Below are 24,883 nucleotides of genomic sequence, written 5' to 3' on the forward strand. Positions count from 1 at the left end.
AACATAACTTAATTGATCACTTAATATGTTAAAAGGACGTACAGTTTCACATTTTATCTAAAACTAACTCAATTTTTAATGATCAGCATGGTGGATCAACAACACAAGCTACAAAGCAAGTGTACCTTTTTCTGTACTTGCTCTATGACACTTTAATTTACATTTTATTTTCAGATCAAAGTGACTCAATATGTTGTATTGATTAAATTAGTCATACACTGCATGTACAGTCATATTCACGCTCTAGTTAGAGAAAGTGGGAAGGTGCAACAAGGACGAAACGATAGCCTGTCTTGGGTTGCTTGTGAAGTGGTCTGACTATGTCAAGCCCCAACATGTGAAATGGTCATGGAATGAATATAGTGTGCAGCAATTATGTTGGTTGGTGGATATCATGAGAGAATGCTTGGCATTCGACCCATTGTCGAGCATACTTGTGAGCGTCGTTATTCATGTAAAGATAGAAGTATCCTCGCTAAATAGCTTTGACGGCTAGGGATCGGCCGTTTGTGTGGTTGTCGCATTCGCCTTCATGAATTTAAGCTAGTATGAGTTGAAACTGAAGTAGTGTGAGGCAACGGAGATGCGGTCCATCTACGGATTTATGATACTGTCGATTATTGATGAGATTGTACATCCGCGCTTTGCATTGAAATTTTTTGGCTTGTTGTGAATCAAAAGGTAAGGTGTTGTTCTGAAGATAGTCAATGATGGGTTTCATCTAGCATGCATGTCTGGACATTTGCTTCCATTTTGGGTAGAAGATCTGATAATGCATTAACTGTTTTATGGTGATCGAGATAAGTGGGTGTAGTTCGAATGTCAATATAGATGAGTCGAGGTGAATTGGATTAAATTGGTGCGAGTGGCCAAATATGCTAAGGAATCAACACGACGATTGTCCTCCCGGGGATATGTTCAAGGCCAAATTTTTCAAATTTTTGAAGGACTTGGCCAAATCTTTAGTCAAGTGTAGATAGCGAGTGAGGTTGTCGGTGTTTGTAAGATAATCACCGTTCAGTTGTTTGACCACCAACTGAGAGTCGTTGTAGGCTTTGATATTGCTAACTTGCAGAGTTTTGGCGGTTCGTAACCCGTCAATGAGAGCTTCATATTTTGCTTCATTGTTAGAAATGGTGAAATCCATACGAACATATTTTTTGATGATGGAGCACTCTAGGGATTTAAGTGCCACACTGATGTCGCTACCATCGCTATTGTAAATACCGTGGACATAAAGAGACCATACATCTTGCTCTGTGGGTTTTGGTGGTCGAGGTTCGTATTCTGAATGCCAATGTGGATTTTCGGCTGGGAAGTCAGTTAGAAAATCTGTGACTGCTTGAGCTTTGAGAGTTGTTCGTGGTAGGAAGTCGAGGTCATGTCTTGCTAACTTTACAACCCATTTGGCGATGCGAACGGGTTTGGGTTTGTCATTCAAGATTTGTTTTAAAGGATACTATGTGATGACTTTGATAGTGCGTCCTTGAAAATATGATCGGAATTTTTGAATGGCATAGTGGAGAGCGAAGATGCTTTTTTGAGTGGAGTGTAGCACTGTTCGGTAGGCAGTAGTGTCTTGTTGGTGAAGTAAACCTGCTTTTCGACTCTACGGTCATTTCTGATAAGGATAGAACTGATTGCGAAATCGGATATGGAGAGATATAGGTAAAGATCTTCATTGTCAACAGGAATGGAGATTACTAGTAGAGTTGAGCTTAGAGAAAGTTTCATTGCATTCATCGTTCCATGCATATATATGGGAAGTCTTTCCTGATAATTTCAAGGATGGGTCGATATTTGTCGGATGCTCTGGAAATGAACCGATTGAGGGTTGCGACCTATCCATTGAGTCTTTGAATCTACTTCTTGGTGGTTGGAGTTGGCATATTGACGATGGCTCGGATCTGATTAGGATTGGCTTCGATTCCGCACTTAGAAACAAGATATCCAAGAATTTTACTTGAAGTTACGCTGAAAAGGCATTTGGCAGGATTGAGCTTCCTTTTGCACTGCGAAGTCGATAAAAAAAAAGCAGTTTGCAGGTGTGTAATGTGATAAACAATTTCCATGCTTTTGACGAGCATGTCATCAACATAAACTTCCATGGTTTTACCGATCATATCATTAAATATGGTGTTAACCAATCGTTGGAATGTGGCTCCAACATTTTTGAGACTGAAGGGGAGGACGATGTACCAGAATAATCCTTTTTCACTGATAAAAGTGGTATTTTCTTGATCATATGGGTGGAGTGAGATCTTATTATATATCGGGTATAGGCATTTATAAATGAGAGTAAGGCGTGTTTGCAGGTCTGATATACAAGGTGGTCAACGCGTGATAGTAGAAAATTGTCTTTCGGGCATGCTTTTGATTGATGTCTGTGAAGTTGACACAAACGCGGACCTGACCATTCCTTTTGGGGACAACGACAATATTGGCCACCCATATGGGCATGATGAATCATACCTTTTTTAGTCGTTCGATCTCGTCATGGATCTTGTGTTTGTATCTTTGTATCTAAGTTACAAGGTGCGGGGTCGCTGTGTGACGAGTCAATATTTAGGGTTGTCATTGAGGTGATGACATGCGACTGAAGGATCTATATCAGGCATATATATCGGTATACGAGAAAGCAAAAAGATCTTTATTATCACTTAGTAGTTTTATAAGTTTTTCATGGATGGGTTGGCCTAGGTCACACCCGATGAATACATATTGCGGGTTTGTTTCTGTGCCTATATTGACCTAGATGCCTGGAACATCAGTGCGTGTCTTAGGTGTAGGGGGTGTTGAAGTTTGACCTTGTTCAAGAGTTGATTAAACAAGAGTGACTGATGGTGGAGGAGGAGTGAACATTGTCTGGTAAAGAGTTTCTTTGGGAGGGGCTTTGTTGATTCGACTGCATTGTTGTGCTTGGAGTTGGTCGTCGCGGAGTTCCATGATGTCGTTTAGACTAGGGAATGAATTGGATGACTTGGTGCAGTGTTGATGGAACTGCTTTCATGTTGTGGATCTAGCGACGTCCTAAGATGGCATTGTAGGAAGATGGGATGTCTAGGAGGCTAAAATGAGTTCTCATTGTGACCTCGAAACCTGTGTTATCTATGATAGAGACGTGCAGTAAGACATCACTTTTGGGATCGGTGCGTAGTCTGTTAAAGCCATAGATTGGAGCGACTGTTGGGATTAAGACAGAGTCGGGCAATCTGAGTTGCTTGAAGGTGTTGTGGTAAGGGATGTCGCAAGAACTTTCGGGGAGACTAAGATTCTTTAGACTCGGATGCCTTTGAGCTGGACTACGAGTGCATCATTATGTGAGGTGTAAATTTTGTTGAGATCATCATCGGTGAAGTAGAGTATTGTTGGACTGAGGCCTTTGATGGAGGGGATGACTGAAGCTCTGGTATGGGTAAGGTTGAAGCAATGATTCTTATCACTAATCTGACGACGCTTGTCGCGATGTGAATATTCTGTTGTGGGTTCGTCAGCTTGGGTGATGGTGTGGATGACTCTATCGTCTTCCTAGTTAACTGCGGGGGCGGGAAGTTGATTATGATTGTGTTATGGAGCTAGCGGTGGTGAGGGTTGTCTTCTTGGTGAACGAGTACGACGACGGACGGGAGCAAGGTTTCTACGATTGTTTAGTGAACAGGAGCGGTTGCGATCTGCCAGTAAGAGTCGATGAAGTGGGTCTTGCGGATAGTCAACAAAGTCACCTAACTTGTCATGGTCGATCAAGTCTTTGGATATAATTTCTTAGACTGCGACAACGGTCGGTGGGATGAGAGCGAATGTCATGAAACTTATAGTAAACACAATCAGGGAGTTCTTTAATTTGTCGGATCTCAAGTTTGAACCATCTGGTGTTCTTGATGCAATTGTAGATCTAGGACAAGGATCGATTTAGAGGTGTGAACACACGAGGTTGAGATCGGGTGTTGGGGTGCAACATTTTGGTGTGGTTGATGATAGGTTCATGATCGAGTTCTCGGGGCCTTCGTGGGGTGGATCTTGAGTGAATGTTGCTGCGACTAGTTTGTTTCTTTCAGCAAGTGCTCCGAGTCCGCTTTCTTCTTTGATGTACTTGTCCACTTTTTTGTACAAGTCGCCTAGTGTGGTAGGGTCGCCTCTCAACAGTGATCGACTGAGGCTAGAAGTGGGCATGAGACCGTTTCGGAAGGCAATGATGATGACCAACTCGGGGATAGTATGGATGAGTGACAAAACAATTTTTTGGAAGCGTTGAAGGTATAACTCGAGTGTTTCAGAGTGTCACTGATGAGTCTTGAAGATGGTAGCCATGGTTAATTGTTTGGCTCGATTGTGAAATAACTATTGCGCAAAGATGGTTTTGAAAAAGTAGAAATTGGTGATGGAAGTAGTAGGTAGGTCAAAAAACCATTTGAGGGCGGGTCCTTTGAAGGTACATGGGAAGAGACGGCATAACAGCCCGTCCAAGTGAGTGTACATAGTCAAGCGTTGCAGAAAGTATTTGATGTGTTTGAAAGGACAAGTGGAACCATCGTACATCAAGAAATCTGGTTGTTGGAAATGCAGTGGTGCAATTGTTTCTTGAATTTCTTTGGTGAGTGGAGAGTCATTGAATTTCTATAGTGTTTGGAGGATAGCTTGAGACATGTATTTGCTTCCATGTATTTTGATGATGATGAAGAGGTGTTGTACTGCTGTTGCGGTAGCAGCTTCAGTGATGATTAGGATGTGAGCAGGTTCACCGCGGTTTTCCGCTTCAAAACCATTAACTGGGGGATCAGGATGTGTGGCTCTGAATACATCATATTGCTCTTGGAGTGATCGTAGTTAAGCTACAAGTTCAGCGGTGGTGGGTGGGGGAGGTAGATCTTTGAAGGTACATGGGAAGAGACGGCATAACAGCCCGTCCAAGTGAGTGTACATAGTCAAGCGTTGCAGAAAGTATTTGATGTGTTTGAAAGGACAAGTGGAACCATCGTACATCAAGAAATCTGGTTGTTGGAAATGCAGTGGTGCAATTGCTTCTTGAATTTCTTTGGTGAGTGGAGAGTCATTGAATTTCTATAGTGTTTGGAGGATAGCTTGAGACATGTATTTGCTTCCATGTATTTTGATGATGATGAAGAGGTGTTAGTTGTACTGCTGTTGCGGTAGCAGCTTCAGTGATGATTAGGATGTGAGCAGGTTCACCGCGGTTTTCCGCTTCAAAACCATTAACTGGGGGATCAGGATGTGTGGCTCTGAATACATCATATTGCTCTTGGAGTGATCGTAGTTAAGCTACAAGTTCAGCGGTGGTGGGTGGGGGAGGTAGATCAACGTCTATTTTTGAAGCTTGAGTGGAGGAGGATGTAGATCACTGGAAAAGAGAAATGTGTGAGTTATCAGATTTTTAAGAAATCTAGCTACCATAGACACGCGCCAAATGTAAATGTCTATTTTTATCCCGGAGGATTAACAGGACATCATACTAAGTATTTATGACTTAGCTCTGATTTAGATGAAGAAAGGAGATGGTTTTGGTTGATGGAAGTGATTGTTCTTCATGAGTAAGAAGATGCCTAAGTATCTAACACTGTGTGAGTGAGACTAGAATCAAACCAACGTATTATAGAGTTGGCTTTATAGGGGTTTGTAAACAAACAACTGGTAGGACACGTGTAGTGGTATGGACATGTGTGATGTTAGGATGAGCAATACGCCCTCACTAGTTGCATGTGTGTCGTGACTCTGGGCACTAGACTATTATTTGAGCTGGTATAGAGGGAGAGTAGGATTAATGGTGTAATGATGGTGAAAGTGTGGCTAAGGTTGTAATGATGGTACTAATTTGAATATTATGGCAGGTAAAGACTCAATACTAATAATAGGAATGATGAGAGTGGCACGTGATAATATCACGAGATGAAATCGAGTGACGAGTCATCGATGCTGATTTGATGTCGATCGAATAATTGATACTTTGACAAATGTATTTGTAATTCAGCTTGACGAGTATTCGTATGTCTGGAGTTGAGCGGGTGGAGTTGTTGTATATGGACTATGTGCACATCACGTGTTTGCTTGATAGGATGTGCCTCACAGTGCACACAATCATGCTTGCATTTGAGTTCAGGCAGCTGACTTTATAAGGGATACTTGATAAGTTATAGCTAGTGGTTGGTACTTAAGTTGGGTATCTTTTTCTTTTTCTGATAAGTCGTTGGTCTTACTACTATTGAAGAATACAACTTGGAGTAGGGCTATAAAGATGGGCTAAATTTGTGAAGAAAATGAATGTGTGAATATTATACATTATTACTGACATATCACAAGACATACTGACAAATTAACTCCTTAACAAATCTATGTTTAGACCTCAGAGAAACAGTACTGGGATTCTGAATTCTGACTGAAGTCTAAAAACAGAACATGCATTGAGAGTTCAATTCAAACTTCGAAGTACTTGCCATATATTCAGATTCAACATAACAAGTAAAAACAACTATGAAGGCTTTCTGGAAAAAAAACATTTTCAAGGCTTTCTGGAAGAAGTTTAGCAAAAAAAAAAGGCTTCCTGTAAGAATACATGTCTCAGACTGAGAAATTGAAACTATCTGTGATCTTCTGATCAACCCCTAAAAGTCACTGTCTATATCGATGGCTAAAGTTGACTTTCTGGTGGGTCAATGTTAAAGACAGACGAGCAATCGAGGCCCTGGTTTTGTTGCACAACTAGACTATATATATATATATATTAGTGAACAATTAAACATAAGCACATTATAATTAGCCCAGTTCTTCTTTTGACCTGATCGAGTTATCGAATCTCTAAATGCATTGAACAACATTTCGTAACATGGCTAGTTAAACTGTGAGTTAGAGAAAGTGTTTTGACTTGGTATATATTAACAGTATATAATTAGATATTTAGATTATATTAAAGCCAACATTGCCAGCCCTAGTGCCTAGGGGTTGGTTCGACACTTCGACATCATAAGTGCGACACTGCGGCTATAAGACTATGCAAGTGTGCAACTTGCAACCCAACTAACAAAATATAATTTATACATTTTGAATCCATCTAACCCTAATTAACGAAACTCAAAACTCAAGTTGTGTTAATTTGCTGAGCTCACGCGTTGTTAATTTTGTATATTTTATCATATTACGCAATAACTTAGGCTTTCCACGTACAAAAGTTTAATTTTGGTGCTTATCAATAGCATGATGATTCCTTCTCTGATAAGTGACAGTTCATTTAGTCTTATAATAAATCATTTCAAGTTGGTATTTTAAAGTTAAAATCAATATTTTTCACTCTTATTCAGTCATTATCAGTTTATCACTAATCACTGTCGTTCACTAACATACTTTTAACTTGGATTGAATGATAAATATCTTTCTAATCACATGGCTCAGTTGACTTAAACTAACCAATTAACCTTTCGAATGGGAATCTTTTCCTTACAGATAAATTCTAATTCAGAAAGGGCGGTGAATATCGTCAATGGGACAGAAGATGCTCTATGATATTGCTTGAATATCTTGTAAGCAATAAAGGCACACAAAATGAGTTTCACTAGATATTTTATTGTAAAATTTGTGAAGATATAAGTATAGCTTGTCATATAGGCTCTTTGGAGAAGAAACTAGCTGTAATAATTCAGGAGAATGCGAATGGTTGTAGGTACACTAGATTTTAATTAATCCAGGTTAGGGTCTGCCCAATCCTTAACTTTATAAAAAAAAAAAAAAAAAAACCTTTGGATGCTTATTTTTCAAATTTACAATGATGACAACACACAGTCACACACCCCGTTTTTAAGGCACTCGATGAATTAATTTTTTTTTTTTTTAAAAAACACCTGATAAGTGATACTCAATGTCTCAATGGATCAGTTTATCGAAAAAAAAAAAAACCTTTGGTACTTGATATTTTTTGTTTCCTCATAGCAGATAACCCATTGGACACGAATATGTTTATGACATTCCTTACGCTAATAGTAGTCCTCCACTCCTCCTCAGTTGAGAACTTCTTTAACATCAGAACTATATTTCAGGACCCACCTTGTAACATGCTTAAGAGCCAATAAAACGATGTAATAAATGCTCTAGAAAATAAAGGAATTCAAAAAAGACCAAACCAAGTGAGGCACTGAGTGCCACTGACGCAGAACATGAAAAATTGGAAAACATAACTGAAAAGTAAGATAAAATGCTTAAAGCCGTTTATGTTTCAAACTCAGCAACTCGGCAATGTGGGTTGTTAAACACTTAAACCAGTCTCACAAGTTTGGCGTGTCAATCTACATTGAACCAACGTATAAGATGGGATAATGACTAGTAACCACATCGAATTTAATTTTTCAACCTGGCAATTTTTGCATCTCATATATGCTAAACATGTTATGAAATCCATGGGCTTATATGGATGCCCACCATTAATATGTGTTATCCTGATAATCCTCTATCTTGGTATTTATCCTGATAACCTTCTATCTTGATGTTTATCCTGATCATCCTCTATCTTACTGTTTATCATGTTAATCCCTTATCTTAGAAAGGAGGTTACCTAGTTGTATATAAAAGTAACCTCCTCCCATTTAGTTTTACCTCAAAAAATGAATAAGAATTCTCTCTATCTCATTCTCTCAATGATTCAATACATGTTAAGTTGGTGTTATATTAGTGTGGTGCTCTCTCTAAATCGGTTTAATTTCTAACAATGGGCAATGGGCAAGTTTGATGAGCAAACTTTCATAATTGGAATGATTTATTTAGTTAATTATACTTTTATTACCAGTTCATGGAACGTTTACAGTTAATATTGTGTTCTCTTCATGGAATGTCTAGGCCTTGATTATCATTAATATTTTGAAATTCCTTATTATGAATCTCCAATTTTATTTTTCTTAATATACTTGCACTAGTATCAATCTTTACAAATTTATTTTGCTTTATGTTGAAATGTATGGATATATAAATAGAGAAAAGTATTATGGATATATGTCTGGTCGACTATACCCATAAATGAGAAAGACATTGTGTATTATATCTAACGTTGGAAGCCAGAAGCTCACTTAGACAGTCTGTATTACATAATTGTCAATTTAATGAGATAGTATTCCCTTCGTTAGGGGGAGAAGAGCAATGGTTGCTCTAAGGAACGTTGAAGCAACTTGGATCCGTCCTCTGTCTCATTAAGAGATAAGGAGAATGATACACTTGCAAGCGGTTGCAAAGAAAATGCCTAAGCATTTAATGATATGGTAAAAGTAACCATGAATGTGCCGGCGTTTAATTGATGTTCCATTTGGACGGGTCCAAACATGGCGACAAATGAATCTACTATACGCTAAAAGCGTGGTAGACCTATAGGATCCAAAGCTCCTAGGAGAGGAGAACTGAGAAACCATCTTGTCCAATTAATAGCAAGGTAATGGCTGGAGCTCCATAAACAAATAATGTGCAAATATCCAAATTCGAAATGCCTATATATGGTTGCCCATGGAGGCACAGTACCTGAAAAATAAAGAGATCGATCTCAATATTCCATGCATGTTGGTGAATTGTGGGATAGGAAAGCACTTGTCATGGATGACATATTTAGCTATGGTATAGCTATTGGAACATCAAAGGACAATGATGAAAATAAATGAACCACGTGTACATTTTGTCGACAAATGAAAGATTGGCCAATCTGGAATTTGCTATTCAAGCATAATTAAACTCTTTCAATAAACGTGGTGTATTTGGACCTATAGTACAAACCCCAAAAGGTGTTAACCCTGTAGGTTACAAATGGGTGTTTGTTCGAAAACGAAACGAGAAAAATGAAATTTCTCGATATAAGACACGTCTTGTGGCACAAGGTTTTCTGCAGAAACCTGGGATTGATTATGAAGAATCATACTCATGAATGTAGTGACTGACTACTTGTATGGGGACATAGACAAATATATTTACATGAAAATCCCTGAAGGATTTGGTTTGGTTGAAGCAAAATCAGGATGCGTACTTCAATTAAACTAAGACATTTATTGTATGGTTTGAAACAATCCGGAAGATTGTGGTACAATCGTCTTAGTGAATATTTGTCTAAGGAAGGGTATGCAAACAATGAAATTTGCCCATGTGTCTTCATAAAGAAATCCTTAAATGGATTTGAAATACTAGCCACTTATGTGAATGACATAAATTTGATTGGAACTCCGGAAGAGCTCGAGATAACTGCTCAATACCTAAAGAAGGAATTTGAGATGAAAGACCTTGGGGAAACAAGACTTTGTCTCGGCTTGCAGATTGAGAGAAGTTCTAGTGGTGTATTAGTCCACTAGACTAATTACACCGAGAATGTTTTGAAATATTTTCATATGGACAAGGCACATCCATTAAGTACCCCAATGGTCGTTCGGTCACTGAATATAGAGAAAGACCCATATCGCCCCAAAGAAGAAAATGAAGAAGTTTTGGGTACTGAAGTACCATACTTGAGTGCAATTGGTGCATTAATGTATCTAGCACAATGCACTAGACCGGACATTTCTTTTTCTGTATATTTGTTAGCCAGCTAGTACAGCTAAGCGCCTACTAAAAGACACTGGAATGATGTCAAACACATATTGAGATATTTTTATGGAATAACTGGTATGAAACTATTTTATTCTTATGGTTCCACTAATGACTATGATCTAGTTGGCTATGCAGTCTTTGGTTATCTATCTGACCCTCAGAAGGGTCACTCCCAAACAGGTATGTATTTCTTAGTGGTAATGTTGTTATTTGTTGGCATTGCACTAAACAAACTTTAGTGGCAACTTCCTCTGACCACTCTGAAATTTTAGCTCTTCATGAAGCTAGTCATGAATGTGTATGGCTAAGGTTATTAATTGGGCATATTCGTAGTTCTTGTTAATTACCTTCTATAACAGGTGTTCCCAACATTATTTATGAGGATAATGCAGCTTGTATAGTCCAGATTCAAGAAGGATTTATAAAAGGAAACAGGACAAAACACATTGCGCCAAAATTCTTTTACACTCATCAGATTAAGAAGAAGAAGCAGATTAAGGTCGAGCAAGTAATAGAAGCAGATTAAGACTTGTCTTTATCAGAGGGAGTAATTGAGCAGGGGAGCATCACGAAGAATGTGTCCCGGGACATATGCTTTGTACTCTTTTTTCCTTATCTAGGTTTTATCCCACTTCGGGTTTTCCTAGTAAAAGGTTTTAACGAGGAGGCATTATTAAGCAAGTCACAATGATTACGAGTAATGTTGTACTCTTTTTTCCTTAGCTTTGGTTTTTTCCCCTTTGGGTTTTCCTTAGCAAGGTTTTAATGAGGCAACCGTCATTGGATAGTTATAGAGCATCCGAAGAATGCTACAAAAGATGCATCCACCATAATTTCCACAAGAATGGTGGACATCCGGGGAGTGTTATGAAATCCATGGGCTTATATGGATGCCCACCATTGATATGTGTTATCGATAATCCTCTATCTTGGTATTTATCCTGATAACCTTCTATCTTGATGTTTATCCTGATCATCCTCTATCTTACTGTTTATCATGTTAATCCCTTATCTTAGAAAGGAGGTTACCTAGTTGTATATAAAGGTAACCTCCTCCCATTTAGTTTTACCTCAAAAAATGAATAAGAATTCTCTCTATCTCATTCTCTCAATGATTCAATACATGTTAAGTTGGTGTTATATTAGTGTGGTGCTCTCTCTAAATCGGTTTAATTTCTAACAAAACACTTTTTTTTTTTTTTTTTTTTTTTTGTTAAGGTAATTGGTTGTATCGATAAACACTCAACTTTTATTTGTGTTTTAGATGTTTCATGAACCTTAACATCTAACATTGTTTTTTAAAATTTCAGTTAAAATAAGTACATATGTAAAAATTGTTGTCATCTTTTAAAAATAAATCTAACGATCCAGAAATATTGAATTTTTGTAATTGTTTTTTTGCCAATGTTAGAGGTTTCCAAATGAGTTGAAATTTTGTAGAAATGATCTTAATATTGAGTATATCATATCTACAAAAAAATAGATTTAAATTCATTTTGTATTTGAAGTTTTAGTTACGTACTTATTGTTAACTTCGGATGGGATGTTGGATTCTGTTTCGTGTGTTTTTTTCGATTTTTTTTTCGGACTGAATGTTTCATTCCGTCTTGCGTGTTTTTTTTATTTGTTTTTCGGGTTTTTTTAACTTCAGACAAAATACCGGACGGGAAGTTACATTCCGTTTTGATCAAAAAGCCTTCAGACGGAATCCAACATCCCGTCCGAGATTTTTTTTTTCACCTTTGCATTGCACAGCTTCACCTTGCTTTTCACCGTTTTGGTGAAAAGAGGGTGAATAAGTGCCTACGTGGAGGTGATAAGGGAGGAATTATTTTGACTTGTATTGGGAATGCTCTAAGAGCATTTGCAATGCAGGGGGTTTCAAGGGGTTCGTGACTATAGTCACCAGCTTTGGCCAAAAACTGCTCTGCAATGCAGAGGTGATTATTTGGTGAATATTTTTCCCAGTTGATTTCAAGGTGAAACTCATCACCGAGATAGTGGCTGACTTGTTAACTTCGGACGGGATGTTGGATTCCGTCTGGATTACAAAACTCACCAGACGGAATTCAACATCCCGTCTCGCTATATTTTTTTTTTTTTCAGACGGAATCAAACATCCCGTCCGGAGACCTAACGGCTAGTTCACCAACGGTCAGAAAGTCAGAACGGTCAAAATAAAAAACTTTGGTATATATATAACATTTCTTTCATTACAACTCACACTTCCAACAATCATATATCATATTTCTTCTTCCTTAAAATCAGTTCTTCAAAAAAACAAAATATCAAATGGCATCAACTCAAGCATCTCAAGCAAGTGGTAGCACTCAAGCAAAAGCAAAAACTCACTTTAACATGTCCGAAGATCAACTCTATGTCTTGCTTGGATAAAAATTAGTGAAGACTCCATTGTTGGTGCTTTCCAAAATGCAAAAGGATTTTGGAATCATATAACAAACGAGTTCAATCAAGCACGTGGGTCGGATAGGTCTTCCGATTCAATTAGTGGTAGATGGAAATATATTTAAAAAATGATGAACAAGTTCGTGGCAATTGTGAATGCGGTGGAGGCTCGACATGCAAGTGGTACAACAATACAAAGCCGGGTAATTACAACGTTGTCAATTTGGAATTTATTGATTATCTTAGTCTTAGTCTAATTATTTCCGTCTTAGTCTAATTATCTTAGTGTATTAATTATTTCCATTTTAGTTTTAGTCTAATTATTATCTTAGTTTAATTATCTTAGTCTTATTTTAGTGATTATTTTAGTCTAATTATTTCTATTTTATTTTTCAGTTGTTCGAGGCAAGAATGACGTACCAACTACAAGAAAAAACGGCTTTTTCACTTGATCATTGTTATGTTATACTCAAGGATAATCCAAAGTGGAGTAACGTTTTTGAGGCAAGGTCAAGCCGCCCCACAAAGGGAAAAGGTCGCAAAAATAATTGTGAAGATTCAACTTCTAATTCACCAAGTGTTGGTGGAGTTGAATTGGAGGGTTCTCAAGAAATAGAGGGTCCTCAAGAAATAGAGCGCCCTCTTGGATCGAAGAAAGCCAAGTCCAAGAGGAACCAAGAAAAATCAGTTGGTATGTTGGAGGGTTATTTTACACGTTTAGAGGATACATTTTCACAGGATGCAAATGAAATACAAAAATGCTTAGAACTTAGGGAAATGGAACTTGCATATGGTCAAAGAATTGTGATGGCAAGAGAAGAAAAAAATCGGATTTAAATGGAAAAAAATCAAGTTCAATTGGAAAAAAATGGCTTCTAAAGATGCAATATGAAGCTAAGATTTTAGCGACCGATACAAGTGTCCTCCATCCCAATACTACTTTTTAATCGAGCAACAACAAGTTGAAATACGTGCTGAATGGGCAAGGGCTAGAGGTGGTTCTAGCTCTAACTAAGCGTATGTAATATCTAGTATTTTATTTTAATTACAGCACTATGTATTTTAATTTCACTGTCTTTTTAATTAATGCACTATGTATTTTTAATTAATGAACTATGTATTTTTATATCACTGTTGATTTTAATTAATGCACTATGTATGTTCTTTCCATTATAATTATTTTCATATAAATACAATTAAAAACAGTGAGATAAAAATACAACTCATTAAACACATAAGAACTTATTGGAATTACATAGGAAATACATAGGAAATACGTTGGAACTTAATAGTTCACGTTAGGAAATACATAGGAAATACTTTGGAACTTTATAGTTCACGTTAAGAAATACATAGGAAATACATAGGGAATACATAGGAAATACACTTTCATTTCCATTTTAATTTTCGCCTTCTTCTCCCTCATCTGGATCCGACCAATTTGGATCATAAATTGGTATCGGATCTGCTGTTTCTTCAATGCCAGTCCAATTAAAAACATGCTCAACTAAGTCCTTTTGAAGATTAGTATGTGTAACTTCATTTCTGATCTTATTTCTTGCTTCAATTATCTGATAGACAAAATGAAAACCATCCTCTTCCTGAAAGAGATCAGGTATTGTTTCTTTCTTCTGACCTTTCCAATTCCAAACTCCACTTTCACGTTTATTCTCAACAATCATATTATGCATTATAATGCATGCCTTCATTATGTCTCCAAGAACAACAACACTATAACAACGCGCAGAAGCCTTAACAATATGCCATCGTGCCTGCAAAACTCCAAACGTCCTCTCAACATCCTTTCTTGCAACTTCTTGACATTGAGTAAAGATCTTTTCATGCTTATTTCTTGGTAAACGAATGGCTTGAACAAATGTCCCCCATTTTGGGTAAATACCATCAGCAAGATAATATCCCATATCGTAGTCATTACCATTCACATTAAATGCAACAGCAGGAGCCTCACCTTGCTCTAATGATTCAAAAACATGATAACGATGAAGCACATTAATGTCATTATGCGAACCTGGTAATCCGAAGAAGCAATGCCAGATCCAACAGTGTTTGTCTGCAACGGCTTCAAGTACCAAAGTTGGTTCCTTCTTGTACCCTACATGTGTTCCAGCCCATCCACTTGGACAATTCTTCCACACCCAATGCATACAATCGATTGATCCAAGCATTCCTGGAAAACCCCTTGCTGCATTTTCAGCTAAAATCCTAGTAGTGTCTGCCTCAGTTGGTCATCTCAAGTACTCTTTCTCAAATGCTGTGATTATTGCATTGCACCAACGCTTCATAGATACATTTGTTGTGGAATCTCCAATTTGTAAATACTCATCCATTGAATCAGAAGAACAACCAGTTGCTAATTGTGCGACTACAGCTAGTCCCTTCTGTAACCCAGAAATTGCTTGCCGACCCAATCCATCCACCTCGTCTTTAAAGTAATCGTCGAATGATGCAACAGTTTTCAACATATACATAAAAAACTCTCTTGTCATCTTGTACCTTCATCTAAACTTATGAGGAGGCCACCTACACGGTGTTGTGAAGTAATCCCTCATTATCTTTTGTTTACTGAAATCACCACTATCTCTAAACGTGTACTCTCTGCCCTTCATAGATCCACCGCGTTTGTCTGTATCCACATCTTCAAGTTCAATGGCTGCTTGAGTCATTAATGCCCCAGCAGTGGATAATAACTGCAACATCTTCCTCCTCCTTCGCCTCATCATATCATTATGCTCATCTCTTACTCTTTCCATGTAGTCATCTTCAGCGAAAGTACCAGAAGACGACCTGGTAAAACTAGAAGACGAACTATTACTACTAGATCCTCCCCATAACCTTTGGTTAAATGCAATTCTTTCTTCTCTTGACATTTTTTCTATTTTTAGCTTGGTTGTGGGGAAGAAAATGGCTGTTTGTTTGTTTGATCTAAAAGAAAGAAGAGTAAAATGAAATATGAAAGGTAAGGTCATATGTCATAAGGTCACATGTGATAGTTCGATTTTGGTCCACTCTTCAATTGACGACGCATTTTATCAGATTTTTTTTTCACTCTCCAAGTGGCAACATTGTATCCAAATGTCTATCCAAATGTATCCTCAATAATTCCAATTTATGGCCCACCATTCAGAAATCCAATGTATGGAATAGTAAAAGGCGCAGTGGGAAGGAACCATGAACGAGACGGGACGAGATGTTACATCCCGTCTCGGTCTAAAACTATCAGACGGGATGTTACATTCCGTCTTGGTCTACACTATACACTATTCCTGTCAGAACCTGTTAGGACCAAACCACCTGCAAAAATGAGTGATATTCCATCAAAATTTTCTGTTTCAACCAAGACATAGGAAATGAGTTAAATGCGAGGTCTAGCCTAACCTACGAACTGTTGGAACGAGTGAAATGAGTTAAACGAATGTGAAATTTTTGGAAACATACAAACTTATAATTTTCTGAATTTTTTTTGCCATAACCTCATTTGTTTTATTGACATATTCATATCCACAACCTGCTAATATACTTTGGAAATTATAAATAAGACAAACAACAATCATAAACAACACCCAAGTCTAACACAGAAACTCGGTAAAAAAACTAACTTATAATTTTTGAATTTTTTTGGACATAACCTCCTTTGTTTAATGACATATTCATATCCAAAACTCATAAAAAAAAAACAACCTGCTAAATCAATAGTCGTTACAAACAACAATCCCAAACGCCATAAGACAAGTAATGGCGCACAGTTATTACAAACTACAAAAAAATATCTACTGAGACCTCCTCCCCCTATGAGAAGGTTCGGTCGAAGAGCTCTCCCCCCTACGTCGTTGTCGCCTCTCTGGTTGAGGTTGAGCTTGAGGTGTGGCACTTGCAGCATTCTCCAACTTTTGCACACGTCTCTGAAACTGCAAAGTTCGATTCCGCTCTTCTTGTAAGCACTCAAAACTGCGACGAGAGGACTCCATGAAGGACGCACGCATAACATAACTGAGAGAGCTGTAGTTAAGGAGCTCCGACCTTACTTCATCCTGTTTAACAAAACAAATGCATGTTAGGGGTTATAGTGAATAATAATAATAATAAATCATGAATAAATTCAAAACTAACCTCGGCTAACTGCTCAAACTCTATTGACAAATCTGCTACCACTGCGACATCTACTGGTGGAATAGGTATGCTCATATCTTGCCCTTGAGAAGTAATCATGCTCTAGTGCCAAAGGTCATCCTCATCAAATATCTGTGGAGTTCTTTGCGGCATGTGAATATCATGAAACACCCTGGGCTGTGACTGTGGCAACTCCACTCTTTCTGGGAAATGAATGTCGGGCCTCAATGTTTCAGAAGTAACCCCTTCAAAATTGGTGCCCCGGTATAACGCACCTAGCAAAAGACCTTGACCAACCCTCTTCCAATACAAGTCATAGTCTCCTGTAAAAATGAAAGCTGATGCGTCTGGCCAATCATTTAGGTTTGCTCTATAGTGTGAAAGAGCAGCAGGAAGAATATCAGAGGCTGTCATATCTATTGGTGGTGGGTAAGGTATAACAATCTCTCCAGATACTTGCCGCCAACATCTGTCCCCAAGGTACCATGCAATTACTGACCCTACAAGTATCATTTGCCGTTGAGAAAGAAACCTTGCTCTATGACACATATAGGATAGTCTACGGTACTCAGTGTTCTCGGGAACATCTGGAATATCCGCATAAGGGGTCTGAAATATGAAGGACTCGGCCCAGGGTTGCCACTCAATGCGGATAGCTCCTAAAAGCTCAATCTGCTGACGAGTGTTGTGAATATTATGCGATAGATCCCCCTCTACCTACGATGAAACCCCATGCTTGAATACGTGGGATCAGGTCATGAGTCTCATCCTCTTCCAACCTCTTCAACACAGGATGCATCACACGAAAATGTTCGTACCACTAATACTAAATCAATAGAATAAATACAATATCAATATCAACATAAACATGTCAATATTAACAATTAGATAAATAAATGAAATGACACAATAACTTAATAAATAAGACTTACCGGTATAATCCAAACAAAGCCGCACAAATTGCCTTTAGCGGCTTTCATCTCAACTGCGAGGTCTAGCCAGCGGTAAGTCATAATCCCACATCCTCTCTACGTCTGAGACAGCGGCCATTCACCCGATACATAAATAACTATCAGTATATCCAAATAATACCGTGCCAACAAAGTAGAAGAGGAAGACATGTACATACTCGTGGATCGACTCCTCACCAATATGATAGTCTTTCGGCTTCTCCTTAGGTATATTCAAATATCTCGAAGTAAACCAACTCATATTTATAGCTCCTCTCTTAAACTACTCAGCCGATAATCTCAAAAACCCGTATTCCTCATCATTTTCATATCCAAATCAAAACCTTCAAAGAAACTCATCGCCGTAGTAAAAACCTCTAAACTATCATCAAAGGGAACGACATCTCCATAACCAATTGGGATACTCGTGAGCATTGTGAAATCAAGAGGGGTAATCCCAAACTCACCCCATGAGAAATGAAATGTGTGGGTAGTTTGCCACCACCGCTCAACTATCCCAAACAACAACACTTGATCATTTTGTCCCAAATTAGAATTCAAAAAATTCCCAAATGGTGTGGCGGCTATAATATTGGTAACCGTGATAAAATTAGGATCCGTTTTTGACTTCATACAACGCCACCACGACACAACATTTGAAAGTGCACAATGCACTTTCCATAGGTGTACTTCCTACATTCAACCAACACGCAATACGATATAATTACAACTAATTTTTTTTTCAAACAATGTGACAAATTCAAACTAATTACACAACAATAAACTTGATATAAACTACCATAAATAATAATAATTAACATAAAAAAATTCTAAAACTTACTTGAGACTCCGCCACTCGATTGGCTACGTGTCGGACCGAAGTTGACGCTAATGGTGGTGTTCCTCGATTTCACAACGCGGTGGAAAATTGAACCCAAGTTCAATTTCGTCCTCCTCGCCCATATTTTGCGTTCGCGACGACGAACCTTTTTTGCCCTTTTTTTTGAAAATTTTAAAACTTCCAAACCATATACTACGCTCTTCGTGTGGGGAGGTTGGTGGGGATGCATTGGGGGGGTGGAGAAGTCATTAGGAATGGTTATTTGTGATAAAAGGTTATTAATGGAGGCTTGAAAATCGCAATGGAGGCTGGGAAGAAAATGAAAATGGAGCCTGTTCGCGTCTGTTCATATTGAGTAACCAGACGGGATGTTACATTCCGTCTCAATCAAAAACCTCCAGATGGAATCTAACATCCTGCCCGAAATATTTTATTCATCTCTGCATTGCACATCTCTGCATTGCACATCTTCACCTTGGTTTTCACCGATTTGGTAAAAATAGGGTGAATAAGTGCTGAAGTGGTGGTGATAAGGGAGGGGGGGAAATAGTCACCTGCATTGCGGAGTGGTTCTATCCCTCACCATAACTTGTCTTTTAGCAAATGACCTCGTGCCCTCAGTCAATACAAGTTAAAAATGTTGTCTGGCAGCACTCTTGGCTTCTTTTTCCCATATCGAAACAATAACACCATTAATAGAGCCTTAATCCTTATGCCAATATATGCCACGACATTAATTATCTCAAGCTCCTTGGAAATGCCTCTGACAACTAAAGTTTCATATCAACCTTGACTTACTAAGAACCTTTGGAACCCTCAATTTCTGCTGTTCTCGTAATCACACATATTTTCATTGACAGCGAAAAAAGATGTAGTGCTTTGGCAGTTTCTGAATCCTCAATTTAATTTTGGAACTACTCCTTACCAAAATGTGCACCAAGTGGCAAGTTTAATTATGGTTAAATAAAATTTTGAAACCATCTTATTTGGGAATAAGGTATGTTTTGCAGCACAAATAGCTGAAAAATTATCCACGTTACACTTTCATGTATCGATCATTTTGTAGTTATCATAAAACAGTAATCCACAACCTAGAGAAAATAAACCCTTTTTTGCTCACGAACAGCAGCTGCAAGTGTTGATTACAATGTAGAATCTCAATGTGCGACCGCATGCATGTATTGCATATAGATCCAGTCTACATTGTATCCACAAACACTCGCAACTACCCACTGGGCATTGCATGCCAAATTAGCTACATAGATCAGGATGAACATTTTCGGCCAATCAGTTTGACAAATGTGATTTACAAAATCATTTATAAGATTATTGTCAATCGACTAAGACCTATCCTGCAAAGAATTATTGGTCCTTTTCAGACTGCCTTCTTACCCAAGAGAAGTATTCATGACAATGTTTTGCTTGCAAATGAATTTTATCATAAGATAAGAGGGCATGGGAATAGAAAAGTTAAATATTTTGCTCGAAGATTGATATCGTAAAAGTTTATGATAAAATTGAATGGAGTTTTCTGAGGGTGATGCTAACCAAGTTTGAGTTTCCAGTGGACTGGATTAACAAGATAATGTTTTGTGTTCAAAATGTTTCTTACTCTGTGTTACTAAATGGTGTTGCACATGGTTTTTTTAAGCCATCCAGAGGACTAAGACAGGGTGATCCCCTTTCGCCCTACCTTTTTATTTTATGTTCAGAGCTACTGTCTTTGAATTTCTTGAAAATGAATAGAGAAGGGCTTATACATGGTTGCAAGTTGGGGAGATTTTCTCAGCCGGTATCTCACTTAATGTATGCTGATGATCTTTTAGTACTGGGTAAGTGTGGATTTGAAGAGCAGCATCATTTGAACAATCTGCTAACGGAGTATTGTAAAGTTTCAGGTCATACTATCAATAGAACCAAGTCGCAAATAATTCATCACCCCAAATTGCATAGAAGGTTTGTTTACTTTTTGAGAAAAAGTTTCATGATGCCGTCTACTTCTGTCCTGCCAATGTACTTGGGAGTGCCAAATTTAACAGGGAAGGGTAGAGTTCACAGGTTTAGTCCTATTCTGGAAAGATTTCAAAGGAAACTGGCCGGATGGAAAGCTAATTGTTTATCTAAGGCAGGCTGACTCACTCTGGTAAATTCTGTTTTATCTTCGCTGCCTACTCATATGATGTCCTGTACAATTTTACCTGCACAGATACTGGATCGAATGGAGATTATCAGAAGATCTTTTTTATGGGGCCATACACCAGAGACAAGGAAACTACATTATTTCCCGTGGAAGTTAGCATGTATGTCAAAGAATAATGGAGGGCTGGGAATCAAGGAACTGCAGTTACAAAATTATGTTTTATTAGCAAAGAAAGGATGGGATCTTCTGAATCCAACATCATTATGGGCTCATCAAATGAAACAAGGAGGTACTTTCACAACTCCGGTTTCTTGAAGGCGGAAGTCAAATCTACTTCATCGAGTTATGTGGAAGAGGATCGCGTGACACCACGAAAAATTATCAATCTTTGGTTAAATGCGAAGTGGGGAATGGTACTTCTATTAAGGCATGGGAGGAAAAATGGATTCCACATTCGAGGAATTGCACGAAATTACTCGAAACCACTTGATTGTCCTTTTCACTTTGTTTTTGACTTCATTGACATGGATACTAATACATGGGATTGGGAGCGGTTAAATGAATTTTGGCCTGTAGAATATGTGGAGAGAATTGTTTCCATACCTTTAACACCAAATGAGAAGGATACTTTGATCTGGAAATGGGAGGATAATGGCGAATACTCGGTGAAGTCTGCATATGATGGTTGCATTTAGTTGATTACAGCAACAGATACTTTGGATCGGGATAACAATCTTTATAAACAGGTTTGGAAGATGAAAGTCTCATTCAAACAAAGATTTTTCTTATGGCAATGCTTGCAAGGTGTCATCCCAACAGCGGATATTTTGGCATCTCATCATTTTCAAGTTTATCCAGAATGCACCATGTGTGACAGCTTTCCTGAATCTCAAACTCATGTTTTCTTTGAGTGTTCCTTTTCTAGAGCTATTTGGTGTGGAACAAATTTTAGTGGCCTCGTGGATCAGAGGAATATGAATGTTGGCAGTTTTAAGGACCAGTTACTGAGTTTATTAAAATACATAAGGACAATGCAAAACGGGAAAATCTTGATCTTCGCTATTTTGTTGGGGTTTTGTGGATTATTGGATCGCGAGAAATGATTCAAGGTTTCAAGGTAAGCGTCTACATCCATCTCGATACATCGCCAGAGCCTTTGAAACACATACGATGGTTATGGAAGTCATGTTCCGTCGAGGAAGCATAAGGAAAAATGCTTGTTTATATTAAATGGTTTCCACCCAATGAAGGCGTGGTTAAATCAATACGATGGGGCTTCGATTGGGAATCCGGGACATGCATGGGGAGGATGTATCCCTCGGGGATTATCTGGTCGTTTTATAATGGGAGCTTCGATACCAATTTTCTTCGCGAACCAAAGAATGAGGCTGAATTTGTAGCTCTATTATATGGACTTCAAATTGTGGTGAAATTTGGATATATGAAGGTGGAGGTAGAAACAGATTCTCAATTGCTATATAAGGTTTTAAAGGATGAGAACTTGCACCGTCATTGGTTTACTAGCTCGAATTATTTATCGATTAAGATAGTGTTGAGTAACTTCCAAGAAGTGCACTTGATTGGGTTTATCGGAAGCAAATGGTCTTTGCAGGCATACGGCATCGCATGCTGTGGATCAAGTAAAGAACTTTTCGTTTGTCACGACAATCAATCTGTACACTTTTTCACTGGACACCTTTCGAGACTGTCTTTCCTTCCACCTTTCAAATGCGTGTGGTGGCATCAGCCGCCAATGGTTGTACATATGCAAGTTCTTTATGATGTCTTAGGATTATGTAAAGTACGTTCGATCTAATAAAAGATTAAATCTTAACCAAAAAAAAAAAAAAAACTGTTGATCATCGTTCCTAATTATGGTATATGCCTCTATGTATGTGTTGTGCAAATAAAAAGGCTACTTTTAGGCAAGGCCAAATATTTGGATGTTGGACGATATGACTTCCTAAAAATCTTTAAAAATCAATATATATTGGATATATTGATATATCGGTGGATATATATTTTTTTGTTGACCGGTCAAAATTTTATTTTGTATATTGATATATCAGAAAATATCAAAAATATCATTGATCGAAAATATCATTAATATATGAATAAAAATTGGTAAAAAATTAGTCAAAATTAACAAAATCAATATCTATATCGGATATATAGTATATATCGGTCTATATATATTGATATATCATAAAATCTAATATATATCGGATACAAAATGTATCAATATATCTATTCGATATATCACAATATATCCCTATAGGATATTTTAGAAATATCGATGATATTTTGGTCATTGCTTTTAGAATTGCCTAAAAAACAAAGAAGAAATTGAGGTACCATCTCTGGTATATTGTAATGTGAATGTACATTTTGGATATATTATTGGGAAGTCAGGTAACCGTGTTGGCTTGCAAATTCTCAAAATTTAGTGTATTACCTAACCAGGTGGATTTTGTGTTATTCAAAATATTCAGTCTATTTTTTACCAAAATAAGATTTTTTCAGTCTGATCTATTTGTATGCTAAATCCACACGTTGGATTGTGGTGGCCAAATGTCAACGGTTTCAAAGAAAACTGTACACTCTCTTTCCTTCATTTTCTGTCACTATAAAATCAATACCCAATCACTTTCCAAACCACATTTAGCTTAAAGACCAAGAAAACAAGCAACCCAACAATTTAAACAACAACAGGAAGAAGAAATCCAGAGGAAGAGATGAAGTTGGTTTGGTGTCCTGAAACTGCGTCCAAAGCCTACATCGATACCGTTAAATATGTAAGTAGTACTTTAAATTCTAGCCCAAGATTGCATACATAGAATAGAATTTTGACATCTAATGCAATGAACTTTTGGTAGGTTTCTACCATTATTTGGTAAGAGAGTATTCTTATAAGTTTGAGCCTCGGCGCTTACGTTTGTGTACGTCGGTGAAGAGGCTCATTTAGTATGGGATATGTCGACCGCAGAACCCCAGAATTTGCGTAGTAGGGGATGCGACGCATATCCAATATTGGAGACCGGTCAGTACTAGAATTAAGAAGGGATGTTAAATATGGGTGTTTACAAGCTAATTTTTTTTTTTAGTCCAATGGGACGTATTTCAACTAAATTGACAGTGTTTAACATTTTTCTTTTTCATGATGTCTATTCAGTGTGAGGTTTTCGAAGAATCCAGTGTAGCTGAGCTTATTTCAGCCATGGCTGGTGGATGGAAGCCACAGTTAATCGTCGAGACGTGGTACCATGGTGGTGCGGTCACAACAAGCGTTGGCCTAGCTGTAGCGAGTCGTCATACATGTGGAAGACATGTGTGTGTAGTCCCTGATGAACAAACAAGATTGGATTACACGGAAGCCATGCGTAATGCTTGTGATATGTCTCCAGAGGTTATAGTCGGAGAGGTTGAAGAAGTAATGGGTGACTTGGTAGGTATAGATTTTTTAGTAGTCGATTGTAGGCTCAAGGACTTTGCTAGGATTCTTAGTATTGCTAAATTAAGCCACCGCGGCGCAGTTTTGGTTTGCAAAAATTCAAGCCCAAGAACTTATTCGACTTTCAGATGGCGAACCGTTATGGGTAGTCGGTCACGCATTGTGCGATCTGCTTATCTTCCTGTTGGGAAGGGATTGGAGATTGCATATGTGGCCACTAGTGGTGGTAGTTTGAGTCCAGGAAAAGCTACAAGCCGATGGGTTAGACATATTGATCAGCTGTCCGGCGAGGAACATGTCTATCGAAGATGATTTAGTGGTTGGTAATGTTTTTAAATGTATCGTTTTTTCTATGTAAAGAAACCTTTTTCTTTGATCATCTGTAAATTTTTCAATGAGAAATGACTTTAGAATCA

The 24,883-nt window shown here is 37.9% G+C and overlaps 2 protein-coding genes across 2 annotated transcripts; both read left to right on the forward strand.

Moving 5' to 3' along the window:
* Positions 1-20,614: 20,614 nt before the first annotated feature.
* Positions 20,615-21,010, forward strand: LOC147513244 (uncharacterized). Its single transcript, XM_086598881.1, has one exon. The coding sequence runs from the start codon at positions 20,615-20,617 to the stop codon at positions 21,008-21,010; it is 396 nt and encodes a 131-aa protein (XP_086455007.1).
* A 2,571-nt stretch (positions 21,011-23,581) lies between these two features.
* On the forward strand, positions 23,582-24,883 carry LOC147513245 (uncharacterized). Its single transcript, XM_086596260.1, has 2 exons — positions 23,582-23,811; positions 24,189-24,883. The coding sequence occupies exons 1-2, from the start codon at positions 23,752-23,754 to the stop codon at positions 24,777-24,779; spliced, it is 651 nt and encodes a 216-aa protein (XP_086452386.1). The 5' UTR covers positions 23,582-23,751; the 3' UTR covers positions 24,780-24,883.

This window comes from Coptis chinensis, chromosome 3 (assembly GCF_015680905.1).
Source record: "Coptis chinensis isolate HL-2020 chromosome 3, ASM1568090v1, whole genome shotgun sequence".
Taxonomy (NCBI): domain Eukaryota; kingdom Viridiplantae; phylum Streptophyta; class Magnoliopsida; order Ranunculales; family Ranunculaceae; genus Coptis; species Coptis chinensis.